Source organism: Mytilus galloprovincialis, chromosome 1, assembly GCF_965363235.1.
Source record: "Mytilus galloprovincialis chromosome 1, xbMytGall1.hap1.1, whole genome shotgun sequence".
Lineage (NCBI taxonomy): Eukaryota > Metazoa > Mollusca > Bivalvia > Mytilida > Mytilidae > Mytilus > Mytilus galloprovincialis.
In genome coordinates, this window is record NC_134838.1 from 31,888,728 (window position 1) to 31,912,466 (window position 23,739).

The 23,739-nt window shown below is 31.1% G+C and overlaps 1 protein-coding gene across 2 annotated transcripts; it reads right to left on the reverse strand.

Moving 5' to 3' along the window:
* Positions 1-6,047: 6,047 nt before the first annotated feature.
* LOC143071490 (uncharacterized) lies at positions 6,048-16,758 on the reverse strand. 2 transcript variants are annotated; one of them, XM_076245823.1, is made up of 9 exons: positions 16,669-16,758; positions 16,006-16,380; positions 12,095-12,263; positions 11,570-11,682; positions 10,101-10,182; positions 8,553-8,645; positions 8,121-8,187; positions 7,556-7,715; positions 6,048-6,776 (listed from the first exon to the last, which is right to left on the reverse strand). In XM_076245823.1, the coding sequence occupies exons 2-9, from the start codon at positions 16,351-16,353 to the stop codon at positions 6,636-6,638; spliced, it is 1,173 nt and encodes a 390-aa protein (XP_076101938.1). In that variant the 5' UTR covers positions 16,354-16,380; positions 16,669-16,758; the 3' UTR covers positions 6,048-6,635. The 2 variants fall into 2 exon arrangements, with proteins under 2 accessions (XP_076101938.1, XP_076101948.1); XM_076245833.1 differs by having other exon boundaries at positions 16,685-16,745.
* Positions 16,759-23,739: the final 6,981 nt, after the last annotated feature.

Sequence of the window (23,739 nt, forward strand, 5' to 3'; positions counted from 1 at the left end):
TTTTTTTCTTAAAATGTCCTGTACCAAGTCAGGAAAATGGCCATTGTTATATTATAGTTCGTTTCTGTGTGTGTTACATTTTAATGTTGTGTTTCTGTTGTGTCGTTGTTCTCCTCTTATATTTGATGCGTTTCCCTCAGGTTTAGTTTGTAACCCGGATTTGTTTTTTATTTTCCTCCATCGATTTATGAGTTTCGAACAGCGGTATACTACTGTTGCCTTTATTTATTCATCAGTGACGCTCGACTCAAAAAAATAAATAAAAAAGCCAAATAAACCACGATGTTGAAGAGCATTGAGGACCAAAATTCCTAAAATTTTTGCCAAATACAGCTAAGGTTATCCATTCTGAGGATGAAAAGCCTTAATTTTTCAAAAATTCAAAAGTTTTGTAAACAGTTAATTCATAGATATTACCATATCAACGATAACTCATGTCAGCATATAACACATAAGTTGTGACTACTTGGATGGTGATACCCTCGGAGAATTTAAAAAACTCCACCAGCAATGGCATCGACCCAGTGCTTGTAAATAACCTCATTATAGATACTAGGATTACATTTTGTATTTACGTCAAAAGCGCAATTCGTCATTCAAAAAAAAGACTCATCAGTGGCGCTCGAATTTAAAAAGGTAAAAAGGCCAAATAAAGCACGAAAGTGAAGACCATTTAGGAACAAAATTCCTAAAAGTTTTGCCAAATACAGCTAAGGTAATCTACTCCTGAGGTAGAAAAAGCCTTAATATTTCAAAAAATCAAAAGTTTTGTAAACAGTTAATTTATTGATATGACCATATATATCAACGATAACTCATGTCAGCACATAACACATAAGTGCTGACTATTGGGCTGGTGATACTCTCGGTGAATTTTAAAAACTCCACCAGCAATGGCATCGACCCAGTGGTTGTAAATAACCTCATCATCGATACCAGGATAAAAATTTTGTATTTACGTTATAAGCGCGTTTCGTCATTCAAAACAAAATCATCACTGACGCTCGAACTTAAAAAAGTTAAAAAAGCTAAATAAAGCCCGAAAGTGAAGACCATTGAGGAACAAAATTTCTAAAAGTTTTGCCAAATACAGCTAGGGTAATCTATTCCTGAGGTAGAAAGGCATTAGTATTTCAAAAAAAGTTTTGTTAACAGTTTATTTATTGATATGACCATATCAATGAAAATTCATGTCAGCACAAAAGTACTGACTACTGGGCTGGTGATACCCTCGTACATGTAAGGACAATTACTAATACTAGGAGTCAAGTGATTGTTTCGTTTGTCTTATTCGTAGATCTTGGGTTTTTTAAATGTTTGTTTCTTATCTTATTAGATAGTTTTCAAGATAATAGACAAAAAGCAAACAGTTGGTACAAATCGTTATTTAATGGTAAAAATTCCAATTTAAAGTTGACTGACGATTGTTTTCGGTTATGGAACTATTTTTAGATCTGTTTTTGTTGATTTGTTTTTGCTATTCAAGTTTCTCTATCTACTAGTGTCGTACTTTTCAAAATAATAGGCAAAACAAACAGGAATTGTAAAATTCATCATTTGAAGGCAATATATCCTACAAGAAGTCGTCTTCCCGGTTTGACGTAAATAATAAGAAGAAATATCTCATTATTCTGAACAAATTTGATCCGGTCATATTTTCCATCTATTGGGGTATCTAGTTTAACAAATGTGTCTGATGACACCGTCTACCAACAAACATTGTTGTTCGACTTGGCTAAACATAGAATGTAGAGGTAAAATGCAAGTTTTGTATTTTATCTTAAAAAACGCTGCAGAAAGAAGCAATATTGTTTGCAATGGCGAGACATATCTAAAGTCTACTAACATCTAAACTGTATGATGACTTCTTTCTACGAGTAATTGCCCTTAAGCGAAAACTTTAATATATATTTTTTTTAATTTTTGCCTATCATCTTACAAACTATAATATACGGATAGAAAATAGGACTAGCAAAGATAATGTAGACAATACCTACAAATAGGCCAACAGTGTCAAATTGTCAGTTGGGTCTTTATTTGAGTTATTGTCCTTTATTAATGATTTTTGCGAAATAGTTTTCACTTTTGCCTACATCTTGAAAACTTTAATAGAAATTAGAAACTGCAAATGATTCTCTTTTGTTGAATCTAACAACTTAAAAATACATAGATATAGTACAATATTATTCCTTTAAAAAGTTGTAATGTAAAAATTATTCAACAGAGTTTAAAGTCATATTGAATAACCTAAGATACTATTTTGTTATCACCATTTGTAAAACGATATATTGAATGCATTGTAACATAAAAGTAATGTGCATTTATGTCAACAATTTAGCCATTTACGCAATCAAAGATTAAGAACTCGACTTTTGTTATCTATACTTGATACTCAATTACGGTTAAGTGTTCCAAAGAACATCATGATATTCCTGTGAATGCCAAGTACTCTACATATTAATAGATATATATGTTTATATTTTTTTACAGATTCAGAGTTAAAACACATGAAGGTGTAAACAGTTCAATATTTTGTTGCTGGTAGACACTAGTAATACTTTGTCATTAAAATTACAAAAGAGATTGTCTCTGAAACTGACGTCAAAAAGTCTGTTGATTCTTTTAATTGGCAACATATTTGCAATTTTTGGTGGACCCGATTTATAAGACGGTCAGCTTTGCTATAAAAACAAACTGTCCTTCTTGGTTAGTTTGGTGAGACAGGCTTTATAAAGAGAGTTCCCTCTCTAGAAGAATAAGAAGCTTCTGTATCACCTTTTAACTTCAGTAGATTTTGTAACTGTCCTCTCACTGATTTATTCATAGTAATGAACTCGAACGAAATAAAAGATAATATCACCGCGATTTACATACAACTCACCTCACTTTCTTTACTTTTTTTTTTGACACTATTAGAAATCGACAGTGGGGGTTGGTTGAGCCCTAAACTTGACAAAACGAACATTTCTAAATTCAGGACGGCTAATGTACACTGCGGAATTGTATCCATTTGACAATGGTTACCTGATTGGTTGACTTATACCTTTTATTCCCAGTATCTGTTCAATGGACAGCCTTATGACCATACTAACAGAAACTGAACTTAAAATTATACATGAAAACAACCATTCAATTTACAAGAAATCCATAACGCCATCATGTATCACGGTGTTTTGTTACCATTGAATTTAAGATTTTCTAGTCAGAGTAAGGTATTGCCATCACTTTAGAGTTTTCAAGAGTATTCCGTTGACTTCAACAATTGTCAAAGCTTCCTGTGTAGGTTATGCATTTTCTTTTGATCAGATAACAGCTGTGTTGTCAAACGACCACTGCACCGTTTTAGGAAAATCCTTAATCGTTTCATCCTGATGATATACAAATTACCCTGACATGGCACTACTTGGTTGATTGTTTATTGTTAAAAGAGAGAGAAAGAAGTTTTTACTGTTGTCTTGAAACTTACTGCCAAGACACTATCGCGATGATGATTTCAAGAGCATCTATAATATTCTATATTTTCGCGGACAAACCGGCAAACAGATTTTTTAATTATGTCACACATGTTCCTGGTGAATTATGACCAAATTGTTTTCATCTGACTTTACATCGACAATATGAATCAACCTTTGTTTTAATAACTACATCTTTAGCAGGTACTTTGTCGTGTTTGCCCTTTTCGTGTTTCCTTTTTTTTTCTTGGCTTTTTCATGGTTATGTTTGAAACACTTAGTCTTTTTATGTATTGATTGGCGGAGCCCATTTGATACAGCATTTCAGAAATTTTGGTTTTCCACGTTCTTCGAATTTCACTTGGACTCTTAACTGTTTTAATTCATGTGTCATAGTTATTCCAATTGAGACAAAACGTGCGTCTAGTACAACATGCTTTTGTTCCAGTGGCAGATTCAATATCTCATTGTATGATAAATCAAATAAGTTACAAAGATCACGTTACTCTGACGGTGTTCAATTTTGTTGCTTTATATATGCATAAATATTTTTTTTAAACATAGCATTAATTCATGTACTATAGTATGTGTGGTTAAAAAAGAAAAAGAAATAAAAGTTCTTACAAATACACAAATATATATAAATTAAGCAAACAAAGATCACAAAACAGTCAGCATAGTTTCTCTATTGATTGCTTAATAATATACTAAATGTATGCTTTTGGCGTTTGGTTTCTATCGTTCAAATAGATACAAATACATGCTCTTGATTCAAAGGGAGACAACAGGCAAATTCATTTGATTAATTTTATTAACAATTTAGAGTCATGATTAAAAAAACATGACACAATGATAACAGTGAACTATGTATGACATATGAACAGTACATAATTATTTTAACAAGCTAACACGTAAATATTTCATCAATAAAACAAAGCCCTCTCATATAAAATTATGCATCTCATTTTACAAAGTATTTGTATGTTTTAAATCTATTGAAAATATAGCATATTATATTTCTGACAATTATACATTGTATATAGGGGTTCTTCTTGACTAAAATTGTGAAACGTAACTGGACAGTCCACGATTTAAAAGTCCCAACCCTCGAAAATATTAATAAAAGGCCTACGTTTGCATTGCTGGTTTTTTAAGTTATAACATCGCTATACAATGGTGCAAAGTTAGAAATTAAGTATTTAATTCTAATTTGAGCCCCATATCTAATATTCAATTAACAAATCAGCTCATAAAACAAATTATTGCATTTGAACACATATCATCAGCACAGATTTATTGGATTATGCAAATATACGAATCAGCAAGCATTCAGAAAGATTGATATTTGAACGAATACAAAGTTTCTCAAAGACAAATGTCATTTATGACCATTTTCCCTGTATTAAAACTTGTCAAACACTACTGGAAATTGAATAATGGAGACTATATCATATACTTAAACCCGCTTTGATCATTTCATATACATGTATTTTCATATTATCCAAAATGTATTTAGCGCTTATTGTTCTGTTGGAGGCATTTGGGTAAAAAATTACAAATTTACTTGATTATGTCAAATATTGCCTTTTCTTACAATTTCGGGATAAAACCTTAAAATTCGACAGAACGTCAAAGTTCACATATTTAGATGTGATATTTTTGGCCACTCATTTTTCGTATACTATTAACAACAACAAAAATAAGGAGATGTGCAATTATGGACAATGATACTACTACTATCCATGAAGAACAATGGATAAACATGAAAATTATACGGGATCACCGTGTGGCCTTTGATAATTTACAAAACCTAGTGTATATAAAAGGCATATAGATAAAATTTCAAACGAAATAAAAACAACAGCTGCTTTATAGCACAATAATAAGCGAATGAAAAAAGGTATTTTACTATTGAAAACTCATGGTGAACTGAGTTCTTGATTCTTAAACCTCATCATAATCTATAAACATAAAACCTTCAAATTGAGTCGTAATCAACCAGAGTATATAAGGAACAATTCCTTTATATCACGAAGATATTTAAATTTTAACATGCATGCATAATTATAATGAAACATATTGCTCAGTATGGAGGGTCAATAACAATATTTCAATAGTAATAGTTATAGTTATATTTCATGGTATTATTATACTGGCAGAATGTATAAGAAATAACAAATGCACCAATTAAACTCAGGGGACCAACATATGGACTAACGCAAATGTAGGATGTGAAGGACTGTGAAATAGACTGATATGCCTATTATCAATTCAGACATTGAACACCTTTCACAAAATATGAAGAATGCTTAAAGTGCAATAATAAAGGCCTTATAAATACAATGTATACATAATCATCCCACATTATTACAATGGAAAACCCTAGGCGAAAACGCCAATAAAGATGTACATTATTGTATGCAATTGAAAAACTCGGGAGTATCCTCTAGTATCTAAGCTCACTTTTTAATAATCTTAGATACTCACTTTATTGGTTGTAGCTATTCGGTAAATGCCGTATAAATACACTACTTTATAGAATACTCAGGTTTTAAATAGAGGGCTGAAGTATACACTTGTTTTCTCTGACGACCCTTTTTACCCTTTTAGGGATACTGCATATATCACCTATTTGGGTAAAGTTATTGCAGCTCAAGTTTTGTCTGGATTTTCTGTTAGTGATATTGTACTTCTGTGTTTCTGATCGTTTTAATTCTTTTGGTCATTGTGTCGTTGTTCATTTCAAAAATATAAAAAAAAACTATGTTTTAATCTTGTACATTTTAAGCGCAACCAAATTGTTCAGACTGAATATGTCATCCTGCATTTCACTTTTTTTTTATTCTAACCTATTGATGAGCTGTCTCATTTTTAATTGTTTGTGTAAATATAATATAAAATTGAGAATGGAAATATGTTTTGATAAAGAAAGAATACTTTTAGTTTAGAAGCAAGTAATATATCAAAGTAATAGGAAGAACCAACCTAGCATACCAGTATCAGATCATTTTGAAAGTTCGTTTACTCGTAGGTCGTACTCGGAATAACTTATGTCTGCACATGATTTGTTTTTCGGTTTCACTAAAGGTATACCTTATTTTTGTAAATTTTCCCTTGATAAAATGGTAAAACAAAACAATGGGCTGTCATAAATCATTATGTGAACATGCATGCACATAATATTCAAAAGAGTGAGTTATCTAATCCGACTGCTTGCAGTTTCAAAACATGTTGATATATCTTTAGAGCCGGTCCTAGTCTAATATTAAGTCCAGTTAAAACATCACTTCTCTTCATCAAAAGTAATGACTGTCCATCTATCTCCTGATAAAGAAAATATGACTGAACAAACCGGATACATTTAACTTAAATTGATATGTCAAGAATGTGGTAATTTATTTTTCACTTGTTCCTGTGATTAAAAGCTAAAAGCTTTTGGTATTGTCCTTTTCCCCTAATTGAATAACCTTTGAGTTCGGTATTTTTTTTACTGCACCAGATGCGCTTTTCGAGAAACAACGTCTCTTCGGTGATGCATGCTCAAGATTGGTTACATTCAGTGTAATCGTCAGACTTCACGTTGATACAATATCTTTCTAGATAGCTGTATCAATACTCGGAAGTTTCTTGATGGTAAAGTTGAAGTAATTTTTCTGAAGGTTTTTACGGCAAAATGATTATGTTGATCGTTTTATTGAATTGATACTTTATATGAGGAACTTGTTAAACTGTGAAACAGTACTCTAACTTTTCCATCGGTTCATTGGCGAGTCTTATGGAGGCGAAACGCGAATATTGCGAAATAGAGGATAAGTATCTTTGATGAGTTTTTTTGATGGGATTCATGTAGCACAAACATTAGTTTGTTAATCATATTGTTTTGTAGTCTGTTGCTTATCTGCTGGTCTAAATTCATGTCACCATGATGATGCCTGCCTTGCATTAACTTACAGATTTTGATTGTTCCTATGTTATCTTCACCTCTTTTTGTAAATTTTGAGAATTGTTTTAAATTTCCGACACAATTTAGCAAATAAGATTTTTAAAGTCAAATACCGTCGTCAAATTCAATATATAATCTGAGTTCCATTATTTACAATTACCTGTTCTCTGAAAGCCTCGGCTTGATCATTAAATCCCACCGATATGATGAATTGAACGACGTCATCCGTCGTCCATTTTGAAGCATCCGGATATTTACCATTATCTACTTTGGGTATTGACGAATGACCATTCACTTTTGATTCATTTTTGAAAAAAGATCTGGAATAGACGTGACTGACAGAATATTGCATCGGTACTGGAGTATTATTATTCAAACTATGGTAATTAGCGCAAACAGCTTAGCACTTTGCCCGTGTCTACATTTTTTTAAGAATCATTCCAAATATGAAATTACGATTATCAATAAATATATAGTGTATATTAAAACAAATACTTATTAGTGTACGTCTGATCCTATTGTATGTTCCCTTAGGTTTTTATTCTATTTTGCTTTATTTTATGACTTTTGTTGACTTTTCAACACCGGTAACTACTGTTGCCTTTATTTGTCATCTTTTCTTTTCGTTACATAACTTTATCATAACCAATAATGATTAATAATATGATTCATTTATACATCAAAATGTTTTTATAACTTCCTCTGTACGTATATACACTACTAACCTTACATCTGGGTCCTGATCAGTAACTGGTGACTCACAAGGGGTAGGGTAATTGCAACTAGTATCGCCTATAAGAATAAAGTACAATGCTTGTTCCGATTTAAAATCTCCAACTCAGTACTGTTAATATTATTACATCAAATTCTTTCTACTAATATTTCTTTTTGAAAAACGTATCAATTATTTTAAACCTACGTATACATAATGTTTTATATATTTTGCAAAGAATTCAATCAAAAATTTGATTTTAAGAATTTTAGAATTTATAAATGTTGTCTAAGAATTTATCTACAAATCGCGGTTTCGTAGAATCTCATGTCTATCTCTTGTGTGCCAGTTGGGAACTTTCAAGCCATATGCATTACCAAAATAGCTGCACGCATAATGTAAATGTTTATTTGCTCTATAATATACTAGTATACTGAATTCTTACCCGATTTGTTTTCATTATCTTTTGTCTCTGTGTCTTCTACGAGGTCCGCGTCTGTTATTCCTTGATCTGCACATTCAGAACATATCCATTTTCCTAGTAGGCAAAAAGACGCAATGTATGTGTGTTTAATGTTATCATTATTCAAATAAAGACAAATCAGTGAAAAGTCACATGTCAAAATTAATTCCTATTGAGTAAAAAGTTTGTTTTGTTGTCTGCCGAGTGGTCTTTCTCCAAATTATTCAACACAGTTAATTTCTACAACATAGAACGAATTAAATTAAATAATCTATGAACGTAGGTAGATGTCGTACAATAATGTTGTTCAGTGCTGTTTTTCTAATCGACGAGCAGTTATTCAAATGTACGTCAATTGAGTCCATTTTCTAACTTAGATACTGTATCAGACGAGTATACAAATCACCACATATAATGAAATATAAATATAAATTGATTAGTTCATGAAGTTTATATTGATGTGTCTTTTGGTTGTACTTGATATTAAACAATATACAGACACAATGTTCACAGTAACCCAGTGTTCAAGTACGCATCGAAGTTACCAAAATTAGTGTATATCTTCTGAATCAACAAAAGGTAGAAGGGAAAAGCTTGTTCAAGCAGGCCGCTGATCTTCCTGATTTCAGACAATGAAAGACACTTTTTTAAACTAAGTGAATACAAGAATGGGTAGGATTGATCCTTTAATCAAATGCTCTTTGCTGTCCGAATATTTGTTTTTAAAATATTTTAACTTAGTTGTTGATCTGGTATATTAACAGCTTGTCCAAATCTTCCTTTGCTGTCAGTTAACCGTATTCACTCATTCCTTATAGATTACCCGAACGGGATGTCGTGCAATGGTTAACACTTTCAACAAAAGACATTGCTGATTTACTTCTTTCTGTCGATGTCAATGATTTACCAGATTTCAGTTCTTGATGAGTCACGGTTTCCAGAAAGCTTATTTGTTTTGTTGTTTTTTTCATATTCATAATGAAAGCAATAGTCCGGTATTCAATGCAATTACCACCAGGAAGATAATAACAATACTGGTTTATAAGGACAGAGGTGCAGATGCATTTTTTTAAAAGTGAGAAATATTGGCTTTTTTGTAGAATTCATGACTTTTATAGTTTTGTTTAATAGATTGGTCTATAACATTTTTCTTTATAATATCACAATAGGACGAAGCCGTCCTAGAATCGATGATAAACTTGATAATTTCAGCAATCAAATAGTCAACTTTCCATTTCTCTGACTCAGCAGAAGTATATCATCTCGCCTATTGTTTGTTGTTTTTCATTACTCAGTAAATAAGTTAAGCTTGTCCATGTTTACATTTTATTGACAAAATTGACATAGTTATACTTCTGGCACAAACACTGTTCGAACAACTAAGTTAAGAGGAAGTACGACTAAAATTGACATCCCTTACAACATGCCTATACACATTAATAGATACTTAACTTCACGATTTTCAATTATAATTATATCCAATTAAATCAAATGATTGCACTTTTGATGACACCATAGAAAGCAATTTACCTGAAGGTTTGTCTGTGACTTTGGGAGTGTGACAGTTCATATGGTAACCTTTGTCACAGGCATCGCAAAATAACATGCTATCCTGTAAAAAAATACATAAAATGAATGTAAGAAGTAGAATCTAATACCCTAAACATTTCTGAGATGAAAAACCGTTGTTCAGAGAAATCTGGATTGCTTATGAAATCTGTAACAACAAATTTGTTAAATACTCTTTGACAGACAATTAATAGTGAAAAGGGTATATATCTTACTAATGAGATATGGAGAATTCTCTTGTTGGATCACGTTTATTTTCCAGTTTTTATTAAAAAAAACCATCTCTGATATATACATATAAATATTTTCAAGTAATAAACAGACTCTGCTGTGTTCATTTCAAGACAATTTTCAAATAAGTTCATGTATACAGACATGAGAAAAACAGACGCTTTCAAAGTCATTTTATTTGTTTCTGAATGAAAATTATTGGACGCATGTTTTCGATTAATAACATTCTTGTCCAACTGTCACCACATTTTCTGTCCATGAAACATATGTTTGAACGTAAGATAAACACGTTTCACCTAAATAAAACATTCATTTTTAGATTTAAGATGCATGATTTTTTTATTAGTTGTTAGTGGTTTTGAACTAGCTGTCAGATAACTGCGAATACACTCAGGTCTGTTCACTGTGTCTTTTTGTGTCGGGATGTATAAGTACCCGGCCACGTCTACTTGTATTTTTGTCCATCTGATGAGTTAAGCCTTTTTCAACTGATTTTTATAGTTCGTTCTTATGTTGTTCTGTTATGCCACTGTCCCAGGTTAGGGGAGGGTTGGGATCCCGCTAACATGTTTAACCCCGCCACATTATTTATGTATTTGCCTGTCCCAAGTCAGAAGCCTGTAATTCAGTGGTTGTCGTTTGTTTATGTGTTACATATTTTTTTTCGTTCATTTTTGTATATAAATAAGGCCGTTAGTTTTCTCGTTTGAATTGTTTTACATTGTCTTATTGGGGCCTTTTATAGCTGACTATGCGGTATGGTCTTTTCTCATTGTTGAAGGCCGTACGGTGAACTATAGTTGTTAATGCCTATGTCATTTTGGTCTCTTGTGGACAGTTGTCTTATTGGCAATCATACCCTATCTTCTTTTTTATATTATAAACGTTTTGTATGTAAGATACATGTTTTCCAAGTAAAATGTTTATATTTTACCATTCCCGTGAGAGGTAATACACATTCATTGCTATTATTCCTCTATAATAAAGACCTATCGTGTGAGACGCTCATGAGTAATGAAGGTCGATAAACACCCTAGAAGTATAAAATAAATAGCAGAAGATAGATACCAAAGGGGAAATCGGAACTCTCAAGTCAAGGAAAGAACGACAAGATCTTGGCAAAAAAAAAAGAAAAAAATGAAAAAAACTGAACAGCACAAAACTGGGGGTGATCTCAGTTGTAACTCCGATTTACTTACTGGATCACTAGCATCCAAACACAGACAACACGTCTTACAGTCAATGCATTGCCAGGGATACAGTCTCGCTCTGCTAGAGAGTAGAATTGAATATCCCATACATGTTGGATGTGCTAAAAATAGAAATAACAAACTATATGTATCAAGGAAAAAAGATGATAAACTTCTTTGACCTACCGTACCTTTGTTTTGCTTTTCTGACATGCATGTCGCATGTTGATGTGGTAACAAAGGAAGTAAATTTCATTAAAAATAGTCAGAGATTCCAAAATCGTATTTTCACTGCTGTCGTAATTTGTAGAAATGATATAAAAAAAATATACTACAATACACATATGAAACACTCTCACAGAACTATTTGATGACTATCTTTTACCATTTATTCCAATGCTTTTCTGGTAATAATTTGTCATGTTGCCAGTTTATAACGTTCATTTTTTCAAAATAATATATAACCATTAATGAAAAATTGCACACAGAATAAATGTGCATGGAGATACAGTTCTATTAAGTCTGTTTCTGTACCTTTTGCACTGCAATCTTTACAGACTAGAAATTCTTCCTGCTTGCCCTTCTTGTTGTTTTCTGCTGTCTGTAGACAATAATCACAATTTCCTCCATTCAAGGGATCTGATGGCTGGGGAGGGTCTACAGGGCATTCTTCGTCATCATACGAACTCTGTTTCATTTTTTGCTAGAAACGGAAAAAAATACATTTTGAATTGTTTTATTCCGCTGCCAAACCACACAAAGTGCTTAAACAATGAAAGGGTCATATCATATATTTTAGCTTAGACTCTCACGACAGTAACACGCTTGTTAGGTTAAAATTAAGAGTCTACGTTAGATGCAACTATACCAAATGTCAATAGGAACAATTATAAAATGAGACTAAATATCCAGCAATACTATGAAAACAATAAATGTAATAAAGGGGTCAACATATGATTGTCAATGACAGTAAGAAACGACACCACATCGTTTGGTCTTTGAAAATAGACATAAATCAACATTCAGAACACTACATCTCTTTCTGAGTTACTCTCTTTTTTTTACTAGTAAATATCCTCTATACAGAAAAAGAGTAGCAATGTAGTACACGAAATGGATACAAAGATATTAAGTGGTGGATTCAGGGGGCGTAAAATATAGAATTCTGACCCCTTTCAAAATTCCGGGATTCACCTATGAGATTTTGATAACAATGAGGTAGACGTCTTAGTTTCTGAGTATTAAAACAGCATGCGCAGCGGGATTTTTATGTTGAGAAAAATATATATTTTTGATGTTTAATTTACTAAGGAACTGTAGTCGAAAATGTGTTCCGTCTATATATTGCTTAAACAAATGTCGCGGGTTCATATTTAGAATGTTTGAAGACTTTTGAATATTAACAATTTGATTTCAGTGACAAAGTACATAAAATAATTAGTTATTGGCGGGAAACAGCTGTTTGCTCGACTAGGGACCAAACTATGACATTGTCTTATTAAAAACCAAACCATTGCATCTTATTCGAAGTTAGCATTTGAGAGTTAAGTTTAGGTCTAGGGACTGAACATGAGTTTCCTAGACTATACATGTGCCGGCATTCTTAGTCAACCAAGCATGACCGAGGATGTCAGTATAGACATGTCTTAATTGTTGTCGTGAAACAGATGTTTCTTACTTATAATAGTAAATTTAAAAAAAATCAATCGATTTACATATAAATGTGTAGACAAACAATATATAAAACGTTGAAAAATTTTATTTTTGAAACGCAGTCATTTCATGTCAGCAATTTTACTACTTTGTGCAGCTTATATTTATAACTGGGTTTTTTTTCGTTATTTTCCGACAAAACTTTGTAATACAGTAAAGTTTTTTTAATATGTATCTTAATTTTCCATTCAATATTTGTTCAGTTATAACCCGCCACATGTTCATCAGCAAAACCGCAAGTGCTTTGGTTATAATTTGTTCGTTATCTGGAGATTTAGTGATGATGGTCGTTCTTTTTAATATCTATTATATATGACAGTTGTTATCCATTCGTTTGATGTGGTCTTTTTGTGATTTTGCCATTTGATTAGGGACTTTCCGTTTTGGATTTTCCTCGGAGTTCAGTATTTTTTGTGATTTTACTTTTTACACACTTTAGAGCTTTACATATCATAGAAACACTTGTCCATCGTTAAACATATGTTGAAGTTTAAATGTATTATTTTTTCAGTTATCTCCTTGGATTGTTGTCTAAATGGCATATGATTCACATCTCCTTTTATATGTACATTTCAATAGTCACCGGCGTTCATATATACCGTATTTTCGACAGAAACTTTTTTAGAATTATCATTTAAGACCCGGGCAAACTACATGATAAATGCATCCTCGAATTGTGTCCGTTCTAGTTTCATTTGCCCAGATATGCATGAAATATTTAGCACTGGCTATTACGCAACAAAAATCAATCAATCAATCGCGTCGACAATATTTCAGACTTGACCTTTCTTGAGGTCACACTTTTACTGTTCCGATATACAGTGAGTCTAGATAGACAAACAGAGAAATGTTCGTGTTTACGGAAAACCCGTTCATCCCCCCTTTTTATAACCACACACACACACACACACACACAGAGATAGTGGGCCTGTCTCAAGTCAAGCAATCTGGTCCATTTTTTTTAGTATATCATTTCTATTTGTTTTTTTAATATGAGTATATTTTGTTTAGAGTAGTTGGATGTCAGGGCTATTTCTATTTTCATATCTTTAGTCTTTACAGTTTCCCCATATTCTATTTGTTAACGTATACTAAAATTAATAACTTTCAATAAGTTTATATTTGCTAAATATTAGACCGAGGCTGTCAATTTTTTAAGAAATAAAGTATTAAAAAATAAGCCTTTTTTATCTTTTAAAGTTTAAATTTCTGTTTTGGAAGACTATAAGTAAAATTAAGAATGGAAATGGTGAATATGTCAACGCAACAACCTAACCAAGGAGCAGGTTACAGGCGACGGATACCACGCAGCTAGAAAATCACACACCCGGTGGTTGGCCTCAGTGCACATTTATTCATCGTAGGTTTGTAACAAATAGTTAGGAATTGAGTTCGGACTGAAAGAGATAAGATTTTTTCCATATTGTTTTTAAAGTAATTTTTATTTCCTTCTTTATTAAATATTATCATTACACGATATTTAGATACATATCAAAATTTTATTTATTTAATCTGAGCAAATTGCCACATTTCGGATCGAAAAAGGACGGATTATAAAACCAGGATTAGTTCTTAATTGTTTTTCTTCTTTGAATTATCGATTTCCACACAGATTAATTATATGACATTTGTATATGTCATATCATGGAAGTATTTATTGACGTCAATGCATGGCCATAGTAAGCTATAGATTATAAATGATGCGTTCGATGGTTCTGAATTTCGAACTGCAAAAAGGTTCAATATTTCGTATTGGTTTTATGATATTTTCACTTCTATATATATAAAACACATCTCAAAATGCATTGTAGTGTACTGTTTTATAATTTTCACTTTGAATACAATAAACTTTTGAACCTTTAATCAATGAATCAAAAAGGCGGAAAAGTGCATCATTCTGAAATTGTTCATTTTTTATTTCCAATTTTTACGTTCTTTGAATTTTGATAAGAAAAATTAGAATTATTGTACATATGCAGTACATGGTTTAATTTTAATATCGGGAAACCGGAGTTTGATGCACTGAACAAAATGCAAACAGTTTTTTTCATAACCAAATATGCATGGAGAACAAGAATGCAAAACAGTCTTGAAGTAGATTAAAATTTGTAGTTTAGAAGTATTAGTTCTAAGAAAATCCTTTAAACAGTTAATTTCTTCATTTGTCATGTAGCTGGATTTATATTTTTTTTTGATATGCTAAACAGAAAAAAATTGGTTCAATTTGAATAATACATGTACGGAAATCGAAACATAGCAACAAAAAAATCAAACTGGAGTAAAAATAAATTTAAAGACAACATGCCACCGATATGAGGAAAAGATATAAGTACAAATAACAGAATTCAAAATAGCGTGAAGCTTAAGAAAACGTGGACATTTACAAAAAAAAAAAAAAAAATGAACTGTTACCAAAAAAATGAGTTCTAATTAAGTTGCTGTATAATCTAAAAACAACTGATTGCAATTCGATTTTACAATATTATCAAAACCAACGGGCGTCTAATACGACAAAATTCAAACTGACAGTTTGATAAACAACCAGACTAAAACAGTTAACTACAACACGAGCTGCTAATGAATTATGTATAATTTAGCATTGATTATTTTACATGGTTGCTTTTCTCATTCTCATAAAAATCCATAAAAAATTATACAACCATCCTTGTTAAAACCGTCATTTCTAAAAAAAATAATACTGTAAATCCCAAAAATAATTTCCTGTTGTATACCTTTTTCTTCGATGGCCTCCCCCTTTTTCCAGGATTCGATATACTTCTTTTCAGTAGGGTTTTTTGTTTAATCGCCACAGCTTTATCCTTGCTTATCTGCTGGGCTGATAGTACATAGGTACCAGACGTCAGCTTCTCGAGTCTTCCCGCGCTTACTTCTTTCTGTAAACTAACATGAAGAGGACACTTAAATTCGTCTTTAGTTAAGTAATATTTCTGTGTCACTAGCCATCTCTCTATGTCACTGACTGTCACACCTCTCTTGTTGTTCTCAACGTCTGCTTCGGCATCCTCTTGTCCTCTGGTCAAAGTTCTAACAGCTTCTACTAATATCTTGTTAGAAGACATTTTGTTGTTATTGCATATCGAATTCCACTAAAAAAGAAATATGTACAATCATTAATTGATTTTTAATATTCTATTTTATTTTATTTCATTTAAATAAGTTATTTGAAACCTTATAAATATTGCTAAAAAACTTTTTTTCGATGAAATATATATCAATTTTTACTTTTACTTTTTACCATTAAATGCCCTCTGAAACTACCTATTTATAAACCATGTGACACATCCTTGTAACCTAAATAAATAGTTTCCCCTTTCTATTTAGACATTTTATTTTATACCAAAAGTGATTACTTTTCAAATTATACGATTACTTACTTAGATCCATACTTACATGTGAAGTTTCTGAAATACACACCAGGTAAACATGTGTATTTTCTCTTCCTGGCGAGGACACGACAAATACTGTATTTACGCATGTGCGTAAGGCTCGTATGGTTTGGATTGTGGGATATAAAGACCTTGTTAAACTATCAATTTATTTTATGTAAATGCCAGTGTTTTTGTTATGATCGACATATTCGATAAATTGAAACTGTATTTATATAATTAGGCAGTATAATAAATAAGCAATTAATTATTAAGTTTGATTTAAACTTTACATAGACTTTGAAATTTTAATCTACAGGATATATTTGTTTTATTTTTAGTAATACATATCAGATTTTGGCACATTTTAATCGAAACTATAGAAAAATGGAATATTGTTAGTACATGTAAAATAGAAAATGATGAATACTTTTATTTAAAGATGAATTGGATGGGGTTCAGTGTATTCACACTTTTTGTACAACTCTCCTTACTGATGCCATATTTTGGAATTTCCGTGACCTAAATGGTTCGCGAAAATTAATATTTTTATATATAGTATAGTAATAATATTTAATTCATATCGATATCATAATAAGAATTATTTATAGCTAAAGTGTATTTTTTTATTTCAAGTTATGTATCGATATCCATAGTTTTTAAACTGATTTCAATTAATATTAATACATTCAGTTTGAGGGTCTATACGAGTTCTAAAATCGACCAGTTTTTTCTTGGAAAAAGTTTGCCTTAGAAACGATAATTGATTAATTGTGGCTGAATAAACGTCCATTGGCAAATCTTTCATGGATGTTATGAACGACTCGGTTTACACAAGGGTGTATAAAGTATATGATATATCAATTACAAATCTTTGTCTTAAAATTTCAATGAAAATTAATATTCAAAGGAAAAACGTCTGAAAAAATGACTAACTATAAATTAAAATGCACTTTTTTAGTTTGGTAAATGTTTCAAATTGCTAATAAAAAATATTTTATACATTCCAATATTCTCAATTTACAGCTATGATTTTCCATTAATTCATAGTTTTGGATATTTTTTTAACTATGAACTGTAATAAAAACCTGAAGTGCCTGGGTTATTGACAACTTTATGAAAGTAGTTTATATTTGTGTTATTTTCATTTACATATTTTTTTAAATATTTTCGCATATTTCAAAAACTTTTTATGCATAACTTGAAGTTGATATAATCTTCTGTTTTAATCTATGTCTTTTTTTTCAGTTCGAAATATTTTTTATTTATTGCGATTGTTTTAGATTTTTCTCTCAAGATTTTACAGTATTTAAGTGACTTGACCCGTGAGTCTTATCGTGTTCTGAGTCCTTTTTTGGGGGGCAAAAATGATGATGTATATATTTGAGATACATGTGCAATAATATGAAAATATCTAAATTCTACGAATTGTCAAAACCAAACTGTTCTAGCTCCACACTTTAAGTTGAGCTATGCTGTAACTTATTCAACTAGTAAAACTCCGAAAGATTAGAAAAAAACCACTATTGTTATTGTGTTGTAGCTCCGTTTTCCCCGATATTTTTCGCTCTAATTTTTGTTATCAAATTTATTTTAGTAATAAATAGCTTATTTTGGGGGGCATAATTTGAACTCTGAACTCCATTCATGAGTAATTCATGCATCATATCTTTAGTAGATACCAGGAAGTACTGTATAAAAATTAAAGTAGTGTTTTCTATCTCAAATAAAAAATAAAATCACAAAAGTACTGAACTCCGAGGAAAATTAAAAAAGGAAAGTCCATAATCAAATGGCAAAATCAAAAGCTCAAACACATCAAACGAATGGATAACAACAATATATTCCTGACTTGGTTCAGACATTGTCTTATGTAGAAAATGGTGGATTAAACCTGGTTTTATAGCTAGCTTAACGTCTCACTTCGATGACAGTCGCATAAAATTCCATTATATTGACAACGATGTGTTGACAAAACAAACACACACAATAGGTAAAAATGTCAATAATAGGGGTATAGAGGTGTTCATTTATTTAGTGCTTATCTATTCAAAATACAGTTGCTATTCAAGTCCATAATACAATTGATTCCTACATAACTATCTACAACTCAGTCATATATTTAGAGTATTTCTTTTTCAACATTATATTAAATTTCCCAGCATTTAGAAAACAATTTGTCAAAGTAATTCAAAAGAAGTTTTTGAATATATATCACATTTTATATACACACCCTTGTAAGCATGAATTTTCCTCTCCTCCAAACAAATTATTTCTTAGTAAAATTGCAGCCAATTTCTTTTTTCAAATACGATCTTGTAAAAGCAACATTAAGACACAAACACGTTCATTTAGAGGTAAATATGCGATCTTTGAAATAATCGAACGGATTCATTACAAATAATTTGTATAGCTTTAAATCGTCCTTAGTCTTGAAGAAGTTGTGAACATTTTTAAAATTCCTTAAAATACTTTATTTATAAATTATATAGAATAAGCCGATCTGCGTGACCCTTAGGTAGGCAACAGATACAGATTCAGGACTTTGAGAAACTTTAAGCAACGTTTGGAAATTATATACACTGACCATATATGTAGCTCAATAAAAGGGTCCTTTTGTCAATGTCGTTAAACAATCCCGGAATTTTACAAAAATGAATTAGATTGTCAATAACAATATACATGTATATTAAAACCTTCTTATATATAAACGTTTTGAATGATAAACAGAAATTATGGAGTAAAGCACAAAGCAGGGAAAGGAAAAAAGGTATTTGTTTTTCAATTTTTGTCCTAGATAAACATAATGACCTTCACATTTATGTCCTAGAAAGAAACAATACCACTTCCTATTGGAAAAGATTTCACTGTAGATAAAATGCATTTCCTTATTTTTGTAAGAGTTTTTAGTATACACAATAAGACGTTCAGGAAACTAATTATAAAAGTTAGAAACGGCTGACCGATAAATTGAAAACTTGAGAATTTCGCAGGATTCCAGGAACTGCTTCCTTTTCCGGAAAACCCAGTTAAACAACGTATTTTTTGTCGGGTTCGTGCTTCTTGAAATCTTTAATCTTAATCATATTATGTGGACTTGCTTGTTCTTTTTTCTTTCCTTTGCCCGATTTCTATCGACTTATGTTGGGTTGATTTTTTTTATCCATTGGTATCTGTTCATCCTCAAGCGAGTCACTGGGAGAATTATTAAGATTTCTTGGTTTAGGTAGTTTGCAACTTTTTCAAAGTTTATTGATTTAAAGGTTTTGAAAAATCGACAAGGAATATAAGGTATATAATTCATTCATAAAATCAATAGATGGTTTACTACTACGACCCTTCAGGATATACATGTCTTCAGAAAACTTGTAATTTTGAGTCTTTTATAAAGTTACTGTGAAATTGTCTTTTTTAAAATAATACGTATTGACTGAGTATGTCTCTACTCGATTGAAGGATACTGTCCAGAATTAAAAAGTTTTAACAACTTTTAGAAAAGGTTTGTTAAAGTTGGAAGCATTCAACGATTCAGCACAAATAAGAAAAGTCAATATCACTAAAAATTATGACTACCAACTCATTTTAGAAATTTTAACACAGAATAAGCATGAAAAAAATCTATACCATACCAATAATACTAATCAAACGGTAAGTTTAAGAATAATCCAGTACATTAGACTGCTAACACAAAAATAAGTCATTTCGTTCATTGTTCAAGAATATGATGTAGCATTTCGTTAATAGCATTTTTTTAAAACATTTTTTAACAAACCGAAATATATAGTCTATTGAGTTTGATTTAACACTGATATCTTGTCGATGTGATTGTATATTCTATTGTGTTTGATTTAAACACTGATATCTGGTCGGTTTGTTTGCATTTTCTACTGGGTTGATTTAACACTGATTTTTAGTCTGATATGTGGTCGATTTGTTTGTATATTCGATTGAGTTTGATTTAACAATGATATCTGGACGATTTGTTTGTATATTCGATTGAGTTTGATTTAACACTGAAATGTGGTTTATTTGTTTGTATATTCGATTGAGTTTGATTTACCACTGACATCTGGTCTATTTGTTTGTATATTCTACTGAGTTAAATTCAACACTGATATCTGGTCGATTTGTTTGCTTATTCTACTTATAGGTTAAACAATACTTGGTCATGTTTTATGAAGATTTAAGCCATTTAAATTCAGACCATTCAACATTAAATGCATACTTTTTATTGATAATTTTATATGTATTGTGTTTCTCTGAAAAAAATCCTTTGCTTCATATATCAGCAATCTGGCATTGTTTTCTTGAAAAAAAAAAAATTCTTCAGATGCCAGGTATATAATAAATAATTATTATTTTACCTACATCCTTACCCTCATTGTTTTTGTTTATTCTAATATGTGTACCATTAGAAAATGTATCAAAATTTCTAAAATTCAAAATGTTTTGCTCTTTCATGTTTAATCGGTAGGCTCTTTTTACATGGAAAATGCCTCAGGGGATTGTACACTTCATTAGTGCAGTTATTAAGAGTTCACTTTCATAATTAACTGACAATGAAAAGTCATTCATGTATAGCATTTCATAGTGCATGGAAAACCATGCACTATGAAAATTAGAGGGAAAAAAACTGACTTTTCATTGGACGAGAAGGGGAGAGTATGTTCTAATGAGTTAAATTCGACACTGATATCTGGTCGATTTGTTTGTATGTTCTATTGAGTTTGATTTAACACTGATATCTGGTTAGTTTGTTTGTATTTTCTTATGAGTTTGGTTTAACACTAGAATATACAATCATATCTGATGTCTGGAAGAGATGATTATATATTCTATTGTGTTTGATTAAACACTGATAACTGGTGACTAGTCAAGGAAAAAGAATGCAAAAAGTAAATCACAACACAAAAATACTGAACTCCGAGGAAAATTACAAACGGAAAGTCCCTACTCAAATGGCAAAATCAAAATGTAAAACACATCAAACGAATGGACAACAACTGTCACATTCCTGACTTGGTACAGGCATCGTCTTATGTAAGAATGTTTGATTAACATTCTTTACAACAATATTAATGTGTTATTTATGATCGATAAAAAATACAGGTTTTCTTTTTAAAATATGCAATTGTAACCAAAAACAAGGAACTTTTTTTATTTATTACTTGTCACATGCATTTGTTTGAAATTTTTGTTCTCATTCTTAAAATGAATCTATTGGTTTTTTTTTATTTATATTCTAATTTGTGTGTCGGTTCAGGGTTTTTGTTTGTTTTGTGCATATCAGGTCGTTTGTATTCTCGTTTGAATTGGTTTTTTTTTTTTATGATGATGGGACTTTTTAACGAACTAGAAAGCTCTCCTCGCACGGTCGTTTATCTATTTATTATTTCTGGGCCTTTTATAGCTTGCTATACGGTATAGGCTATCCCCATTCTTGTAGGCCGTACGATGACCTGTAGTTGTTAACTTGTATACGTCATTGGTCTCTGATGACGCGTTGTCTCTTTGGCAACCATACCACATATTCTTAACTCTTGATGAACAGTACACTATCCTTATAGTCTATCCAAGTACCACACAAAAACATGTGGAAAACAATTTAATGGTATGAATAAAACAAAACAATGAGCGCCCTGTTTATCAAATCTTACACATACGTTGATACAACAACAATAAGTAGGAATATAATAAGCTTATAAACATCACCTCAAGATATACTTAGCACACACACGAATGATGATTTGATTTTAAAAAGTTACTACATACGTTGCTAGCAATTGCAAAACAAACATACTGTTGTCTAGCATTATTTATCTGTATAAAATAGAATTTCATTTTAAAATTCATAATTATGCAATTAGTCAAATTGGCATTGTGTATTGTATTATCTTTAGCTATATATACAGAACATGTTTTCTATCGCTTAGTTTGAAATTAAGGTTATTTATTTGTTTTAAATAATCTCGAATTATAGCTGATGTTGTCATGTCAAATGTTTATAAAATTTATGAGGTACAGAAGTGCTTTTTATTAAGACTGGATAACGGAACGGATGCCTTTCTACCACTGAGCACTTACACTTTTGGCATGGAATAGCGGTTAAGTTTAATCGATTGAAACTGTGTAAGTACATATGCAGCTCCAGTGGCATAAAAGTCTCCACCATGGATGATGTTCAAGCATCTTACTAATCTAAATAAAGGCCAATAGTGTTTCCTATCTCCAGCAAAGGGGATATTTGTTTATTCTATTGCAATCACGGGGGGTCAACTTCCTATTATTGGGTATACGGGGATGTGCCAAAAATATGGGTCATAATTTTGCGAGATTTTATATAAAAATGACCCTCCTTTTTAATGACATCCTATATTAAAATGCATTTACGTTTGATAACTATACATTGATTCGGGGTATGATCTACATATCATATATAAATATGCTTTTGAGAATCATACATTATTAATGGTCAATTATTATATTAAATTAAATCAATTCATTTGAAAGTTCACCTTTCAAACAAAGTGCTTTCAAATAAGTTCCCAAATGAACCCCGGTGAGTTAGTGCTTATATAAGCATGGCTCATATTTTAAATATTGTATATAAGTATAGGTCATTCTTTCTTAAATATTTATATAACTATAGGTACTGAATTTCAGTGAATGTTATATTAAAATGGGTACGTTTTTTGAATAAAAAATGGCACACCCCTACCAAGAAAATATCGAAGTTACCCCCCCCCCCCCCCCCGTGATTGCAATCTATATTTAAAAATCCAAAATACAAGTGAACAAACAGTTACTATTCAAGTTCATACATTTGATTCCTACGTACATAACCTTCTATAATTAAATCATTAATATTTCAAATTTAAATTAAATTTTCAAGCATTTAGAAAACAATTTGTCATTTGAAGAAAATTTCATGATGTATATACATTCCACATGTACATATCTATGCCAGCCTTTTGTAAATATGGTCCTCTTTCTCCCTAATTCACAGGAGTGCACCTCTCTCAACATGAACTCATGCATGTGCGCCCGATGATAATGATTTATATAGCTGGTTATAAATAA